The sequence below is a fragment of the Thunnus albacares genome, chromosome 15, assembly GCF_914725855.1.
Source record: "Thunnus albacares chromosome 15, fThuAlb1.1, whole genome shotgun sequence".
Classification (NCBI taxonomy): Eukaryota; Metazoa; Chordata; class Actinopteri; order Scombriformes; family Scombridae; genus Thunnus; species Thunnus albacares.
The window spans coordinates 16,030,261-16,049,402 of record NC_058120.1 but is presented as its reverse complement, the minus strand read 5'-3'; the positions used below and the strand labels follow the sequence as shown (position 1 = coordinate 16,049,402).

General features: G+C 39.7%; 1 protein-coding gene and 1 long non-coding RNA gene across 5 annotated transcripts in view; one reads left to right on the top strand and one right to left on the bottom strand.

Moving 5' to 3' along the window:
• Positions 1-1,079: 1,079 nt before the first annotated feature.
• The window catches only part of stac (SH3 and cysteine rich domain), a 44,273-nt gene continuing 26,210 nt past the window's right edge, over positions 1,080-19,142 (top strand). The window contains exons 1-4 of one of the 3 annotated variants that reach the window (XM_044375624.1): positions 1,080-1,730; positions 3,238-3,270; positions 5,002-5,335; positions 16,536-16,669. In XM_044375624.1, the coding sequence (XP_044231559.1) occupies positions 1,617-1,730; positions 3,238-3,270; positions 5,002-5,335; positions 16,536-16,669 (615 nt within the window). In that variant the 5' untranslated portion in view covers positions 1,080-1,616. The remainder of the gene's footprint in view (positions 1,731-3,237; positions 3,271-5,001; positions 5,336-16,535; positions 16,670-19,142) is intronic. The other 2 variants (XM_044375622.1, XM_044375623.1) reach the window with 2 other exon arrangements.
• Positions 11,382-12,487, bottom strand: LOC122998660. Of its 2 annotated transcripts, XR_006407468.1 has the most exons (3): positions 12,013-12,487; positions 11,638-11,844; positions 11,382-11,552 (listed from the first exon to the last, which is right to left on the bottom strand). It is a non-coding gene; the product is annotated as an uncharacterized LOC122998660 (long non-coding RNA). The 2 variants fall into 2 exon arrangements; XR_006407467.1 differs by having other exon boundaries at positions 11,638-12,487.

The window sequence follows — 19,142 nt, the reverse complement described above, 5'->3', positions numbered from 1 at the left end:
GTAGCTTAAACTCACTCACTGATTTACTGCAGATATATACAGTATATGTGCCATTGCCCGTTATACATTTCTTCACTTCATTCATCCTGCAGAGCTTTCTCTGATGTACGGCTGTTTACAAAGTTGTGCCTCCTCAGCCTTAGAATAGAATAAATAAATATAAATATACGTTTTATTCCACATATCTGTGGAATAAAACGTATATTTATATTTATTTATATATTTATAGCATCATCAAAAGGCATAGATGCCTTTTGATGATGCTATAAATTTTAAAGAGGTTGTATTTCATGTGTGGCGGAGGAGTGTCAAAATAACACTTCCACAGATATGAGTCTGACAAAAACATAGCTGGTTTTACCAAAAACCCTCAAGTGATTATTCTTAATCTTACCAGTTATTTTGAGCCATTTAGTGACAAGTGAGTCACATTTGAGAGGATGTAGCTGAGTTTTTGGGGAGGGAATCCCTACTGATATCAAGCTGGATACGGAGACTCACTCCTTGGGACTGTGTTGGTGTTTGCATTCCTGTCAGAGTGAAGAGGCTGCAGTCTGGTGCCTGCCTCCTTCATCCCGCAATATAACTTCAAGGACATCACATCACAGGGGAGCCTGGAGGGAGGCAGCGTGATGTATCACTATAGCCGGCATCACACCTCTCATCTTAGGCTGGTGAGACGCCTCATATTTCACTGAACAAGCTATAATGCTGTTTATTTCCTAGCTAATGGTTTATCAATATGTAAATATAAAAGATAGTGTCAGTGTTTTCTTGAGTGTTTTCTCTCCAAAGCTTCCAGAACATTTATTAACTAAATTAATTGATTAATTAATAGTTTGACATTTTAAAGGTGAAACAGTTCGGTATCATTGGTCATAACAAGCTTCTTTCTGTTCTTAAATCTAATTATTCTTCAAAACCTGAAGACAGCAAAGTGATTTTTTCAATCAGTGCCAACTAGCCCATACATGAGATTAGACTCGGTTCAAGAAAATTCTTTAAATAAGTTTAAAAATGATCTGGAAACAATAAATCATGTGAATACTCTGTTAAACATATTTTTAGCCTATAAGAGAAGTAGGCTAGTGATTTAAATTGAGCGTATGGGCATTTTTCTCTGAGTGTGTCTTCCATCTGAGTTTTGGGAGGACAGAGTCGTTGTGTCATATTTCTCCTCCTTCCCCATCCTTCCCTCCTTCCTTCCCTCCCTCTTTCGTCGCTCTCCGCCCATCTGAGTATTGGCAGTGTGCGGCGCAAGGCGCACAGCGTGGACTTGGAGATGTCTTGGTAGCATTACGCACGACATGATCAACGCGAAAGCCTCCCTTTAAACGAGTAGGACACTTTGAAGCTGAACTGAACGTACTTTCTAACTTTTAATTTTGGAAACACTTCTCTCGCAGCCTCTTAAAGACGTTTTTCTTTTCGGATGAGACTCGGATCTTCACTTCGCAGCAGCACCAACAGCAGCAACAACAGCAGTGAGTCTGGATGACTTCTCTTGTCCTCTGGTCACGGTGACTATCGAGGAATGGAAACCATGTAAACAGCTGGGGGAGAAAACAAACACTACAGAGCAACAGTTTTTTTTAAAGAGAGCCCAGAAAGAGAGGATGATCCCGCCGGCCAACATGATTCAGGACCAAAGTGGGGGCAAAGAGGACGAACGGGACCAGAATGAGACACCAGAATCCCCGACGGCGAGAGCCAGCCAGCAGGAAACCAAGGTAGGACTGTTATTATTTACTATTTACCATGAGATTATTTCTTATTTAGGCTACCATAAGATGGATATACCGTCATCCAACTCTTAATAATAGAGCAAACTTCTATCAGCTCGAAAATAAACTCGACTCAACAGGGATCAGCTCCCAAAAAGAGCAATTTAAGCTGTCACTTTTTATTACCGTCTCACACACTGAACAGCCTTTTAAAACTGCTTCAACAGTCTCATCTTGATTTTATTTGAGGATACCATTCACAGATCAACTTCAAAAATTTAATCAGCTGGACTGTAGTCACTTTAAACTCATTATTTAGTACAACAGACAACCTTTAAGTGTAGGAGTACAAGTAAGATAACATCTTGATATTGGACCACACAGCTCACTACTGAGCACCACACATGCTCTTTATAGGTCTTTATATGAATTTAATGGAAATATTGTGTTTTTTCTTTAGTCATGGAGGATGTAAAGGGCTGTCGAAAGCTCCTTCTAGTTGTTTTCATGTTCATGGTGTACTGTGGTGTCAAAGGAAGCAGCAATTTGGTGTTAATATTATAGATATTAATAAACAAGTGGCATATGGGTTTGTACTTTCTACTAGTGGCTGATGTAGGCTGTGTGATGAGAGAGCCACAGCCGCCTCAGGCGTTTTGCCATCTATGTGGGTCACATGTTGCACAGACTACTACAATTAGCAGTAAAATATTGGACTTGTCATCCTGGTAGTGGATGGCTTCAGCAGCTCCCCTCTCCTGTCCCTGACTACAGGACAGATGAGATTCAAACTCTTGTGAAGTTGAGAGAAACAGTTCACGCTTTTGCTTTTTTGGATAAACAGATGCTGGACATTTTTACAGCCGGGGATGAACAGTACTGTCTGTGCGCTTTTTACTTTGGCACGTGTGGCTATTTCAGGAGATGTCTGGCTGACTTTTCACATAATTTCAAAGCTTCTGCCAAATAACTACGCTCACATCCAACATCTGGGGTTGTTATAGCAGTAGAACACCTCCGAAAGACAAACAAGTGATTAAAGAAAGTGTTTAAAAACACTTATAGTTCTCAAACATAGGGCTGGGCAATATATCGATATTATATCGATATCGTGATATCAGTCTAGATTTTGGATATCGTAATATCGTGATATTTTTAAAGGCTGCATTACAGTAAATTGCTGTAATTTTCTGAACTTACCAGACTGTTCCCACTGTTGTATTATTTGCCTTTACTCACTTGGTCATTATGTCCACGTTATTGATGATTATTTATCAAAAATCTCAACTCATTGTGTAAATATTTTGTGAAAGCACCAATAATCATCCCTACAATATCATCACAATATCGATATCGAGGTATTTAGTGAAAAATATCATGATGTTTGATTTTGTCCATATCGCCCGGCCCTACTCAGATATTATATAAGCAGAAAGAGTTCCTCAATAGATTTAAGAATATTATTAATATACGCTAAGTAAAGCTCTGTTTGTGTTTTTATTCCTCCTTTAAGAATACTGTGAGGCCTGAACATCAGAAGCGCAAGGTGAGGCTCCACTCTTGTGCAAACTGTAGTGTACTGTTCAGTCCAGCATAACAGCATACCTGCATGTATAAGAAGATAAAAGTTGTTTCACATCACAACTTTTACTGCTTTTTAAATTAGATCACCTGGTGAAGTCAATGCCACACAAGATTAAATCCATCATCCAGAAGACACCCTAAGGCTGTGTCAGCAAATTTAGTTTTTTGTGTATATATATATATATATATATGAATATATATATTAAGTGTCATAGGATGATTGGCTTTCTTTGTTTGTTTTGTATCACCCTGCCCAGCCCCCATTAACCCTTCCTGCTTTCTGATACAATGCAGCTCTTATAGATTTGGTGTCATCAAACACAGCATGAGCTCCTGGATGCATGCACACATCCTCTCACTCTGCTGATTTATCGCTAAGATTTTTACCTTACAGGAAATGAGTGTAGAATCATTTGCCACCACAGCCTTTGTAAATAAGTACACTGATTATACTGAAAATGTGTTTATCTATCTGATATAGTTACCTAGAGACCCAACTGTGTTAACGTTGTTATTATGTTTTGCCATCATCCTTATTTTCAGGTTATGTAAAACCTGTGCAAGTGAACAACTACATTGCAGGATATATGTGTGTTGTATGTCTGTTTGTGTGTGTGAGTGTGTGTGGGTGGTAATGGTAGAGAAGGGGTCCAAATTGATTGTTTCCAGAGTGACTCGCTGAATTGATTGATCCTCACTATGCCAAAGCTGCAGTGATAAGCACTATAAACAATTTGCTCAGGCATGCTAGTTAAAATGTCAACAACTAACAAATGTACGTTATGTTTATTCACTTCACAGTATGGTAGTTTAACTGTGTGACTTCAAAAGAATATCTTGATAGCAGCTCAGAATCAGCCAGTGGATTTAAACTGTCTACTACTTTGTAGCTGGGAAACTTGGAGGAGGATAGATCAACCTTGAGCTCCCAGTTAAAAAAAAAAAACAGCAAATCCCTACAGGTGTTTACCTGTTTGCAGTTGCACAGGCCAGCCTGTGCTGTGCGATAGGACATAATGGATCATTAGGAGTCCTTCCCTGCCCATCAATTACTTAAAAACATAATCAATTTCCCCAATCAGAGACCTGCAGTCACACACCAGCCAGAAAACCAGAGCCATAAAATCACATTACAGTCACTCAGGGATTCTTTATTGCTTGTTTGAGCTCAGAATGAAGTGAGTTTCATAGAGGAGGAAATACACATTGCAAGGCTAAATGAGGAGTTGTCAATGAGGAGTATTATGAATAGTATTACTGTAAAAGAGGAGCTTAATGAGATTAATAGAAGCTGCGGCCAGAAATGGCAGCACAGCATGTGAGAAATAGTGTTGATGTGATGTATTGGCCCAACCTGGAAATCACATTAGCTTCCAGGTAGGGAACCTTGAAAGGTTTTACAGTGAGCAGTAATAAGTTGCCCCTGGCGATGGTCTTATCGGCCATCACTGTACAGGAGGAGCAGAGAAAGTGGATGATAAAACCAGTGACAATGAGACATTTGCCTGAAAGTTTTGTGAATTTGTGAGTTAGTAATTCATTTAGGTTATTATAGGAATTGATTTACTTCATCTTTCACGAAGTGTCCTGAATTTTTCTCTCTCTCCTCTGTCGTCTCACTGCATTTCACTACTCTGTCTTTTTCTCTCCCTTGCTCCTTTCCTCTCCAACTCCTCTTCTTCTTCTCTTTCAGCTGCAGAAACTCAAGCGCTCCTTGTCCTTCAAGACCAAGAGCATCCGCAGCAAGAGTGCCGACAACTTCTTCCGAACCAGCAGTGACAACAAGACGGAGCTGCTGTCTGACGTGAGCAGCAGCACGGGCCATCTCTGCAACATCGGGATGGCCCCGCCGCACACCACCAACCTCCCCATCCCTCCGGTTCCTCCGGCCATCCCGTGTGCTCCTCCTCCGACGTCGCGCTCCCAGTCACGCAACCCTCTGCAGGTGGACTCGGCGGGACACTGCTTCATGGAGCACATCTTCAAGAAGCCCACGTTCTGCGATGTCTGCAACCACATGATCGTAGGTATGGGTTTCGACACCTCCCTCCTTCATTTGTGTGATTAGAATATTAAAGTACAGTGACAATACGATAGGAGAGAGCAAAGAAAAAACACATCTTCAAATGAACTTTGCAATCACAACATTAAGAATAACCTTTTCATAATGAGACCTTCATAAGGTTACATTGCAAGATTAATATAACTTGATGAAGCTGTAAGTAAACTTTTGTGTCATCAGAATTTAAATGATTGTGTAATAAATGGTGTGGAAACTGCAGGATGTAAAGGTTATAGTCTCCTAAAACACCTTTGTTTTTGTCACACAAACCACGCGTATCAAAACACAGAGAGACAATTAGGCACCTGACCCTGAGCATCCAACTTGACCTGCTGACATGAGACCAAAGTATCTCCATCCTCTTAGTTTGCGCACTGAGCAGGTCCCTCCATCTGTCTGCTGAGGTGTCAGATAACAAAAAACAGCTGCGCCAGCTCTTCTACCTGCTCTCCCCTCGCCAGATGTTCCGGTCTCTCTGACTGCTCCCCTCCTTGTTAACCATCAGTACTGAGAGACCACTAAGTCTTTATATCCCAGGGCCTCTGTAGCATGATAAAGACAAGGGCTGCCCGTACCATCTGTCCAACAAACCCCTGATATCACGTTTGGTAGCAGATAAAATGGCATCAGGCTGTGCGCATATATACTTCATCAGTTTGCCTTTGTAAATGCACCTGCATAAAAACACCCTGAATTTTCTTTGCACAATTAAATGAAACTTGATTTTCCCAATTTTAAATTATTCATTTAAAAAGGCAAAGTTTTGTCCTGTGTCTTTCAAACTAAGAAAAACAAACACTTTAACACTTTAATATAGTGTTATGATGTCGGATGTCTATGTTAAACACAAGCAGGTAGCTCCAGGTCTGAAAAGTGAAGCCAATGCCAAAGTGCCTTAAACCTGCATTCTTTCTAAAGGCCAGCAGGGGGCGACTCCACTGGCTCCTTAAAGAAGTCCAGTTGTATAGAAGTCTATAAAAAAATGACCCTACTTCTCACTTGATTTTTTTACTCAGTAACATTTTCCTAATTTGTTTATGGTCTCAATCGCTAGTTTCAAGGCTTCTTCAATACAACATGATGTCCATTTAGTAAATTATGTTCCCATTTAGAGTAAATAGACAATAAAGCAGGGTATGCTTTAGGGCATGGCTACCTTGGCGTCAACATTGGTTACGTATCCTGACCCCAGATTGAATAAGTATCATGAAAGTTAATTGTAACATTTTGGTCGCCTCAAAAAGTCTTTTTCAGGGTTAGCTCCACCCTCTCATCCAAATATGGTCACTTCTGGCTAAAAAAAACGGCCAAAATGTCCATTTTGAGTAAAGAATGAGAAAAAGAAGTGAAATCCTACTGTTAATGTTTGTTTACGAACAGAGTGAGCTCATTGGGAGGCGGACCTTAAAGAGACAGGAGCTAAAACAGCTGGTTTCAAACAGAGGCTGAATTGAGGGGCTGTATAAAGGGCCAGTAAAAGATAAATAAGGAGTTTTTTTGAGGTGTAAATCATGCAAAAATATACCAGTAGTAGTAGTAGTAGTAGAATATAAATATAGACCTGGAAATGTGCATGATACATCCCCTTTAAGTGGAAGTTTTTACTTGGGAGATTGAGTCAAATCTCACTTCCTGTCCTGACATGAAATGAACATGCTTTCCACGCAGTCAACCATGAAAAAAATATTATTTTTGTAAGACTAGACACATACTTTAAAAATTTTGATTTTGAGAATTGTGGATTGTCAAACAAATCTGCATACCATTACCATGTTTGAGATGTTCTCGAACAGCCAAACAAACATCAGCACAGGCATGTGTATCCCACTTGGTAGATGGAATTCATAGTTTGCCAGTAATGATGTGTTAACCACATTTGACCTCTCTGCCCCCGACTATATAATTAGTATGCCATGATAAACATGGTTCAGAGGGTTTCCCACCATGACAAGCACAAATTTAAGAAGCACTGAATATCAGTATCAGTACTGGTCATTCCTCCATAAAACATATTTATACATTTCTGACAATTGTTGCAAACACTGCCCTGTTTTATGTGGCATGGTCAGTGAGGTGCATCAAGTGGCCAAATCTGAATAGCCTTCTGGTGGTCTGTTGGTAATGAAAGTGTGGCGCCTGAGTTAGGTGCTGTGCCCTCTGGTCCACTCATGAAAAAATATGCTGCCCTCTTCTTCATTTGTCCTGTTTTAATGAGAACAGTGCGGTCAGCAGCAGAGAGAGAGCACAGAGGGTGGTTTTCTCTCTCTCTCTCTCTCTCTCTCTGTGTGTGTGTGTGTGTGTGTGTGTGTGTGTGTAATGAGCTGCTATGGTGCTGTCAAAGTCTGATGCTGTGTCCCAGAGTCAAAGAGCAGCACGCAGGAGAGAGAGAGATGGTGGTGGAGGAGGAGGGGACTCAAACTGATAGGAGTAGCATAGTGATTATTAAATACTAATGGCCATTCATTAGAATCGCAGCAGGTTTATGGAATTAAAATAGTGCAGTAATTATTTACATGTTTCATAAGATTGATAAATGTTAATGAGGTTTTGTGAAGTTAAAAAATAAACATTTGTGCACAGAAAACTACATTTACTTGTATGCCTCTGTGCACAAAATGGTGTGTTGCAAGCACAGATGTTCGTTTGTGCAACTGGTGATTATTATTGTGACATTTGTCATTTATTTCAGAAAACACAGATGCACAGCTTTATTTTACACTATTTTTTTCTCAGAAAGCAGGTTGAGATTTTGTAATTTCATGAATCCATAAGTTGTGAATATCAAAACACAGCAACAACTTCTCTGTAACCAGACTTGGAGTGAACACATGCAATAGAAATATACTAAATAAAACAAATTAAATAGTATATAATAGGATATAGAAAAATATAGTGGTCTTTGAAAGGTTAAATGAAATATGCACTTGTGTTATTTACATGATCAATATAATCATTTTCACAGTTTTGGTTAAAAAGGTACTGATGCTCTATTTATAATCCACATTACATTAATCAGTGTTCAGCAGATGGATAATAATATGCTAATTTTGTAAAAGGTTGGAAATATTAAACACCCACCTTCTTCCTGCAGCAGGATTCTTTATTATATAAAAAGTCAGCAGAAATGTAATATATCGTCCATGATAAAAAAGCCTGAATTATATTATAGTGCTTACTGACTCTTTCATGAAGGCAGAGCAAACTAAATATTCAATAAAGTGATAAACAATTTACAATTTTCCTGTAGACATTTATTTGTTTTAAAACTACAACTGAACATCTGAGAATAACTAGTACAGTCAACTGCAAATTATAATTCAACATAAGGACAGTAAAATCTATCAATATATGTTAGACTGCTAACTCAACCACAAAGATCTACGCTGATATTTATATACAGATCACAACAAGTTATATTATATAATATATATAAAGTTTAACTTGTGATTTTCTCTGTGTTCAGTTTGTCTTTGCAGTTCCATGTTAAACTCTCATATAAATTGATTAGCTGCATCAAATTTATTCAGAACAGTCACAGAGCTTTAATCAGCATGTTGCTAATATTGTTTGTCTTTTGATGTGTTTCAACAAGTGTCATTTGTCCTCATTAGTTTGAGAGACAACATTATCACACACCTGAATAATTGTACATTTGTGTAAACAGTCAAATAATAAGTCAACACTTCATCTGCTTGACTTATCATAATGAGAGGAGGCTCCCTTTTGAATTTATTTTCTCCACAAAACCACTTTGCATTTTTTAAAAAGTTCTCAAATCCTTCAGGCAGGTAGAAGAAATGTAAAACCCCTACACACCCATAGTCCTCCCACACAGGTCTTTTCAGTCATGCTGCCTGATTAGACCTCTTCTCAGAGTCTGTTAGAGTGGGACATGGCAGAGCTGCAATGATTAATTGATTAGTTGATCGACGGAAGATTAATATGCACCTATTTTGTGCCATTTTTTAAGAAAAAAAAAGGCTCTGGTTCCAGCCTCCAAAATGTGATCTGGACTGGTTAGTTTTCTATGATAGCAAACCGAATATCTTTGCATTGGGGATTATTGGTCGTGACAAAACAAAACATTTGAGGATGTCACCTTGGGCTTTGGGAAACGGTGATAGACACCATTTTTTAGACTTTTAGAACGACTAACTGACTAATCAAGAAAATAATCGCCAGATTAATCACCAATGTCGGCGTTATCGTAGTTACAAGATTCTGACTTTTAAATAGTGTTCATGTCAACAACCAAGTCGTAATTACAACTATATAGAAAACTAGAGTTTTCTGAAAGCTCTGATGTATCAGACTAGTGTTATTTTGTCAATGCACAGTGTTTTTAACCCTCACTTGAGTCTGGAATTGTCTTGTGATGTGAACATTCAGAAACTTTTCATAGCAGGAAAAGCACAGGGACAACTGATAACATTAACAACGGCTCAGTTTCATTCAAGTGTCCAAGAAAGCCATAGTGGTGAACCATCATGCACTCTACCAGGGTCATGAATTTGGAAAAACTAAATGGGATTCAGGCATTAGTGATGTTACTAATGATGGCTTTGATATGTCAAAATGTCTGCTGTGAAAAAAGTCTATTTCCAGCAAAGCTCCACCCACCTTAAACCCCGAGAGGTTAAATCAGCCTGAGTAATTACAAACACCTGTGTGGGTGGGCAGAGCCATTTAGAATCCACCTTATCTAAGAACTGCATTCAGTATGCACACTTGGCCACATTTTCCTGAATTTATTTCAAGGTTGCTCTTATTCAATTCCATTCATGTTTTTTCTCTAATTCAGTACTATGTGCAGTGTGTGGCTTTTGCTCATGAAAGCAAGTGTCCTCGTTGTGAGGTTCACAGTTAATTAGTTTTCCCTGGTACATAAAAATACTCTGATTGAGTACTGGCTGATGCTGGGATATTGATTGCAGGCCCTCGCTGCAAATGGCTTATTAAATAAACGTCTACATGAGTGAATAGGAGGCTTTTTGTGTCTGACAGAGGGTGAAATATAATTTACAGACCAGTTTATGTAACAAATTCCACACATAGACTTGAAGGATTGCAATATATCTGCTTTTTTTCAAACAGGACATTTAGTGGTAATATGAGTAATAGATGGAATATGCAGAAATTTAAGCTGCTACTATAAAATATCACTGTCAGTCTGTATTTACCAATATTCTGCAACGACTTTTAGGGATTTGACATGATTTACTCTCAAGATCCTTTAAACTCTTAAAATCAAGGCATCCAAATTCCTGGTATTAACAAGACAAGTTGATATTCACCACGTATATGACATTAATCTCACTTGATTAACATGCACCAATCTGCTAAGAAAACCCTGAAATACACATGACTGTTTTGATTGACCCCAGAGAGAAATTAATCTGTGGGTCAGGGGTCATCCTATTATGGTGCTGAATGACGCTGTACTACTCCTCCCTGCATAAACACATGCATGTGTGAAAACTACTGTGTGAAATGTGTATGCTAACACGTGTGAGGAGTGTTTTCATGTATTTTATTACAAGTTGGAATTACATAGGTCAACACACGCATGCATTTTCTCTCTTAATGTCACAAAGAACACAGCTGCCACAAGTTGGGATGACTGTGCACTTCCGCTGATCCTGCATTTGTCCATTTTAGTTTTAAAATCGACAGCTGACATTGTCTACCACCACCTCTTAAAAATGTCTCATACACCAGTCTGTTGTTTAAAAAAAATGCATTGTAAAATGTCAAACTGCATTGGTGCCAGCAGGGAAAATGTCAGCTGAAGAAAGTCAGTTCATGAAAAGTTTAAGGAAAGTGACATGCTGACTTACTCAAGTTTAAACCTTGACTCAAACTACAGACTGATATTTTTAGCCATGCTAGCAGCGTAGTTCTAGTGATGGCAATATGGGTCTGTTGGTTGGTTCACCACTTTGGTCCAGACTGCAATTGTGAGGTTAAGGTAAGTTTGGACCCAAAAAGCAGGACTCAGACACACGGCTTGCCACAGTTCAAATGTAGTTTTATTGAGAAATTGTAGAGTTGGGAGTTTGGAGAACCGAGCCAAAACAACGGTGGAGCGGGTTGGGCAGAGAGAGTTGAGCTGTCGGCTGGAAGGCAGGCTGGCAAGACGCTGGGTGAGGCAGGCAGACAGAGACAGCAGATGGGTAATGAACCTGAGGCACAGGAAAACAGAGTCAAACAGAGTTCAGGCAAACACAAGAGATATACTGACTGAGAACTTGGCCATAACATTGATACCATGTTGACCGACTGAACAATCTGGCGAAGACTGGAGTGTAGAGCCGGGGTAAATAGATACTGCATGAGTGGATGGGTTGCAGGTGTGCAGGTTGATTGGCAGCAGGAGGGAAACAGAGTGCCACGCCCAGACAGACACACACAGACAGAGAGAGAACAAACAGCGAACCAACAAGACACACAGGGGAGGTGCAAACAGCAGAAACACTAGGAATGAGGGACCATTCCTACACCACCCATTAAAATTTCTTTGTCCAATACTTTGGTTTATTAAATTAAAAGTAATGACATTCCCTTCAGCTTCAGCTGTACTTTGTGTTTAGTCCTAATTAGCTACTAACACACGAAACATGGTGAACATGGTAAACATTATACCTTCTAACATGGTCGCTGTGAGCATCTTAACATGCTGATATTAGCCAAAAGCACAGCTTCAGAGCTGATAGCTCTGCTGTACACTCTTAGTCTTGTTCAGATATGTCCTGTGATAAGGAAAAGTTTATTTCAAAACATTGCAACAGAACATTGTTAGAAAAAACCCTGCGAACCACCTGGTGCCATTTAACAGATAAATTGAAAAATAGTTTAGTCTCTAAACTCTCACGTGTTTGTAGCAGACATTTTCAGATGAACAGAAATCTCTGCAGGCTGCATGAAGCTCCTCATTGCTCCAAGTATGGGATTTAATTTCTAAAAACATCTGTACCCTTTACAATTCATTTCAGAAGACCCCTAATCACAGATGGATACATTAATGGTATAATATGCAGGATTGTCCTAAAAAAAAAACAATGTATAGACTCATACAAAAATAATCCCTCTGAATCATCACTTATGACCTACTTGAAGTGTGTGGTGGTGCATTTATCTGCAGAGACTCTGCCCTCTGCCTGTATTTTCTTATTATTTTACTGTGTTCGGGATGCTTCTGTGCGTCAACCTTTGCACAGTGGGTGTGTGGCCCTCAGCCTGCAGTGCGTAGGGTGTGAGGTTGAGACTCGTAGTGTAGCGACCAGATGACATCGCTGTCTCCGTCTCTCTCCTCTGCTTCGCTCTGCTCTCTGTCTCTGTGTCTCGGATGTATAAAGAGCTGCAGGTCTGTGTTTCTGCTTGACCAAGAGCGGGGCTGAGCTACACACACGCAGAGGAGAGAGGCCACCGCAGACAGGATGAAGCTCCGCATTCACACAAAATTTGCCAATGCAGCACCTTCCCGCAGGGTTGTGCGGAGGTGTGGGCATGTTTATTTGTGCTTTAGAACTTAACTGCCGTGAAACAATCAGAAAATAACATTTTATTTATCTGAGTCACGGCTTTGTTCTCACCAGCGCTGCTCTCTCTCTTCATTGACTCTCTAGCTCGCTGGACCACTGCTGTGCTTTCACTCTTTGTCTCTGTTGCTCTACTCTCAGCTCGTTCTGGTTTATCCAGGGAGGAGGGGCCAACTTTGAATGCTGTGCTTACAAACACCAACCGACAAATAGTGCACATTACAACTTTAAAAAATGTTGAGCTGTGCTCCACCTATAGCATGGCATGAAGCATTCATGGCCTTATTTCCCTTATTCGTCAGATGGGAAAACAGGTTTTTCAATTGTAAAATAAAAAAATCAAATGACTGTTGGAGAAACAAATCAAAGTCAGCAAAACCAAAGAGAGCTGCTTAGGTCAGTGTTTTGGTGGAGCTTAAGCAGAAGAGGAGGTGGATGAGTTACTGTCAAGATGAAGGTTATTTGCACAGTAAATCAGGAGGTGGGAAAGTAAGAACGGTGGCTTAATGGATCAATACGTAGCTATTGTAAGGGGGCAGCATGAGAGATATACTGTAGGGAGGAAGACTGGGAAACGGAGGGAGAAAGTATGCAAGAGAGAAAGATTCTGTGGGAAAGAAAAAAGGTATGGAGAATCTGGCAGTCTGGAGTCTTGTCCTTACTGTAGTGTAAATGAAGGCAGAGTAGCCAAGAAAGAGAAAATGCCAGAGAGAGCAGCACTGTCACTCACTTTCCCCGCAGCTGTAATGCCTTTAGGCCCTGGACTGTTCTCTGAGCCTGGAGGAAAAAGCACCTAAACACACACTCAACATCATTACCCAGCCATTACCGAAGGAGGACAGCACTGTCAGTTTCTTGTGTCCGCTCGCTGAAACACAGTGGTTTGTTCCCTTCTGAGGTGTGTTACGAGTTAACATGGAGGCGTCTCATTATTCCCCAATGTTGGAATGAGTCAGCTCAAGCAAGCCAATCAACAGCGGCTTCATTTGCTTCCTTCCCCTGTGCACCCAGAGAGACAAACAAGAAGTAGAGCTTAAACATAAGTCTTAAAGATACCATAGAGAGATTGTTTGCTGACCTGAAGAGAAAGGTAACTCGAAGTGCTCGTTAAACAGCATCATCTGCTGACCTGATTTAGAGTGACCTAAAAATTGGTCCAGGTTGTGCTCATTACCTCTCCTGCTGCTGCTGTTGTTGTGGCGTTGCTGATCTGTGGCTGACCGATGAGGGTTCAGGACAGGATCACATTTCTCTCGGTTTCCGTCTCAGTATAACTAACTCCGCCGGCTCTGTGTCAATGGTGCTCAGCCAAGCAACACAAGAGCTTTAAATGGGGAATACAGATCCAGTTTTCCACCCATTACTGAAGTTCCTGTCACTACTACCCAGCTTCAGCTAGCAGTGACACCGGTTCACATTACAGCACGTGAAGAGCAAGTAGAGATTTTTTTCCCCCTTGTTGGCTAAGTAAACTACACATGAGGGACTTTGTACCTTAAGTGCACAATATCATGTGTTTGCTGTCTTTGTATCAGGTGTGCTGCTTGGTTTCATATTTAAAGTACAGTATTACCTCTCTCCGCTCATTATACTGATCATGCTGTATTTTTGAAGACTGAAAAGCTGTCTTACATTATTTGCCTCAATGACGGTGCACAAAAAAACTATACACAACTCGACCATCTTTCAATGATGAAACTTAGATTGGACAGATCATCTTATATCCTCTCTGTGCTCTGGACGCCCACTGAAGTAGATCGATGATTCCTTTGCATGTCCATATTTTCACACGCACACACACAGAGCGTGGGCCGGAGCAGGGCACGTGCTCATCGATTAATCAATAAAGAACCGGAGGTGCATAGCTGCCAGACTGGCACTTGGTAACTCTGTCCTCTCTTGTTAATGTGCAATGTCTGTCAAACGATACGCCACTGCTGGCTGTATGTGGTGGGTTTTTTTTGTCATGCTGTTTGTAACTCCTGATGGTTTAGTTACCCTTCTTCCCCTTCAGCTTCAGTAAAGATTATGACGACATTTATCACATGACAGATTCCCCAGCTTAAAACCTAAAGAATGTCAATTCATATTTTAATATATTTGGCCTCATACCACAAGTTTTGACAGTCCAGTGACAGCCAACAAAATTTAGTTTTGCTTATTGTAACTTCAGTTGGATGTTTGAGGTTCAGTGAATGATGCATGTGCAAAATTTGACGCTAGAAGGCTGTTTTCACATTCATGTGCCAAAAAAGTTTCTCATCAAAAATCTGTGTTTTCAGACATGAACATACGAGATTGATTTGTGACATCACAACTAGTTTGGGGCCAATCCTGGTCCAATATGCAATTCACACAAGTGTGATGTGGAAACGTGAAGCCTCCAATGCACTGAGAATGGACTCTGAAGTAGGAGACGTCTTGTGTCCAGCAGTTAGACTTTTGTAATGAAAAATATTTACATAGTCATAGATTCTGAATTTTTCACTGACAGAGAAAGAGGAGATGAAAAACCATATTAGACACAAGTTATTTTCAGAGCGGAGTATTTTTACATCTTAAAATATGCCTGGAGATGATCTTTAAATTTTGTTACTATGTGAATGCAAAATATGCACTGAGTTGATAATTTGGTGCCAAGTCACTCCCTGCAAGCATTCACAGTCTCAGTGCAGCAGAGATCGAGGAGTGACAATAACCCCCTCTCTGGGGGAACTTAGACTCTTGAGCCTTCAGGTGAATGGTCAGGCTTATGAAAAGCTACCGTATATAATTTTTTTTTTTCACATCAGAACCCAATCTTCAGGGTTATTTCTGCCTTGAGTGTAAATACGGTCAGTGATGCTTCAAGGTTTAGACAGTAATGTCAGGATCTTTTAAATCTTTAAAGACTAAACTTGCCAAAAGGATGGGATATTGAGTTATTTATCTGTTTAATCTAGACTATACATTGATCACAAAGTGCTAATTTATCTAATTAAATAATTTTATAGTCTTTCTTTCAGTCTTACAAACACACACTAACACACAGCTCAGTGATCTTCATTAAAGACTGAGCTGCAATGATACAATCTGTTACTTTTACCTTGTGAGTCTAATTTTTTCTCTCTTTATAATCTCACATCTATATCCCATCATCTTTCTAGTTCTTGTTTCCTCATAACTTAATGTCCATCTCTCTTCTCACTCCGTTCCTCATTCACACACCTTTATGCACACGTATATATTCTGAATGTTTGCAGTTGCAGTGTTGCATAACTTTGGTTCACAAATAACTCAGATTAATCGTCATTTATTCCAGCAAATGTGAATCACGTATTAATAAACGAAGCAGTTTGAAATGATTTCACATGGTGGAGTTCATTTGGTTGCAGAAGTGCACATCGTGTGTTGCATTTGCTAAATTCTGTCACTGTTAAAATGTTCCACATGTAATTTCACAGGTTTTACCCAGTGCATACTGGGAAAGGCTCCAGAAACTCTGGCTAGGAATACAAATGAATAAATGAATTAGATGAGCAGTATTTTCCATTTCCTCTGCCTTTTTATGTGTCCAGTTCCTGACATGACAATTATGAACCTGTTACCTCTTTTCTGCGTGTGTGTGTGTGTGTGTGTGTGTATCAGGTACCACAGCCAAGCACGTGGTGTTTTTGGCGGGGAACACGGCGAAGCACGGCCTGCGCTGCAAAGCCTGTAAGATGAGCCTCCATCACAAATGTGAGAACGGAGTTGGACAGCAGCGCTGCATGGGAAAACTGGTAGGATTTGAGGGAAATGTCCAAATATGCTGTATGTGTAGAAATTTATCTCACTGACATTGGTTTAGAGATATTTTCACAACTTGCAGATTCCTACATGACACTAAAATACCAAACATCAAGACATAATATGGTAATAATATAATATATAATAATATAAGACAGTAGACTTTTCTCTTTTCTGTCAACAGTTTGGGAGATTCTGATGTCATCAAGACAGCAGCCAAAACATATTATTACATATTAGAATTGGCTCTGTGACTGTTTCCCACCAGAATGTGCTTATTTAGAAATCACACTCTATGTGTGAGTGTGCTGGTACATCTGTGACCAACGTCCATCCTCGTCATCATCCTCATCATTGTTATATCATCACTCTGTCTGTCTGTGTGTGTGTTAGATAATTGTTATGCAGCACACACATTTACAAACATGCTGAGCTCCTCTTTACCTCCATCAAATTCTGCCGTGCAGCTGTCAGCATAAACCATTAAATCAGGATCGATATGATCAGCCTGAAGCAGCTTTATAACCAGTCACAGATGTATTTTGTAAGTATTTTAAGCATTTTTTACTTTATGAATTATTCAGTTCTAGCTTTATATTACTACCAGAGGTAATGAGATTGTAAAAACCTTTCAGTGTAATATAAATAGGAAAGTTGGCAATATTGATTGGTGATACGTATAGTGAATAAGAAATATTATAATCCCAAATACTCTGCTGTTGCTACCAGCCTGTTGCTGTTTTAATTTAACTCAGTTTCTGTGATTTTTTTGCATTTAGACAATTTACAAGTTTGTTTGAAGCATACTGAACCCTTAAAGGTTGATGAAATTCTCCAACATGTAAGGTTTATTGACCCTTTCCAAGATCACACTGGGAAAACTTCAACCGACACTGGACACAACTTGACACTGGTCAACCTTAAAGAGGACATGACATGCTTTTTGTGATTTTCTGTCACTCACATACTGTTATAATATGAAATGTGTATCTTAAACATGGTCAAAGTTCCAAAACTTGAGGTGAACTTATGTAAAAAAAAATAGTCCCTGAAGATCAAAAGCCCTCTGAACACTTCGTTTGCAATGTTATCTCTACTGCCCCATCGAACTGATGTCAAATTATTCGGACATGCCCACAAATGGCCATCCATTGTGTAGCCTTTGTTGCTAAGGTTGTTCCATGGGTTGTTCGCGTTGTCCACTTTCATATTTTAGATCGGATTTGAGCTCAAAGATGTACGAATGTGTTTTAGAAGTTTCCATTTTGAGTAATAGAACAATAAAAAGAAGTGAAATCCTACTACTATTGTTTGTTTATGTAGCCCCTGTAGGGACAGCTTTTGTAAAATAACCAATCAGAACAGAGTGGGTTCATCAGGAGGAGAGCCTTAAAGAGACAGGAGCTAAAACAGCCTGTTTCAGACAGAGGCTGAACTGAGGGGCTGCATAAAGGGCCAGTATAAGATAAATAATGAGTTTTTTAACTGTAAATCATGCAAAGATATTCCAGTAGAGCCCCAGAATATAAACATAGACCTGGAAATGTGTATATTATGTAACTTTTAAACTAAGCAGATTTTTCTTAGTTTGTGAATAGCTGAAGATACAACGTTTCTGTGACGATTTTAAAGAAGAGGTATCATCGACTTTTCTTGGGAATAATTATGAGAAGTCTATGAAATGCATTTGTGAAGCAATTTACTTTTCTGTGTTGTTCCATACAAGCCTTTTCACTGCTAATGAGCTATAAATGGGAGCCATAACGGAGGGTAAAATTGAAGCTCCAGCTGATGGGTCGATTTCAAATGTGCTTACATGTCGTCATACAAAACTAGAGCAAAATTGCTTTATTGAGTGGGGAAATTTATTTTATAGCTGGTACAGTTGATGAGCCAGCTTTTAAGTTATTACTTGATGAGTCAGAGGTAATGACCCTGTACTGGCTCCCCAACCTAAAAACTGATACATCAAGCATTGTTGTTGTCATCGTTTATTGTTTCCTTCCCAGCAACACACTTTCTGGGGGCCCGTCTGGCCCGTCCTTATTATTGGCTAATGATGATGATTTCACAGTTATCAGCGTCCCTCGTCATCTGTGGTCCGGCATTATAATGAGACCATGTAATGGTGGAGTTGGTCCATTGAGCAGGGTGTTTTTATTGGGGAGGGTTTGGTCAAACTAGTGAAAGCCAAGAAGCATTCATCCCTTTCAGAACTGGGACTCTTTAGTCATTCACACACATCCCACACTGAGAGGGAGAGAGAGATTGAAGCACTGCTGGGTCACATTATGTATAATTTTCTACCTCGACTACCTTGTCCTTCCACAGTATGTGACTACACCTCAGATAAAAGATTTGGCAGGAATTATCAGAGGAAATCTAGAATAATTTGGATTTAGTTGGTGGTAGTCAGTAAGAATAAAGTGAGTAGAAAAGGAAATGATCTAGAAGTGATACTAACAG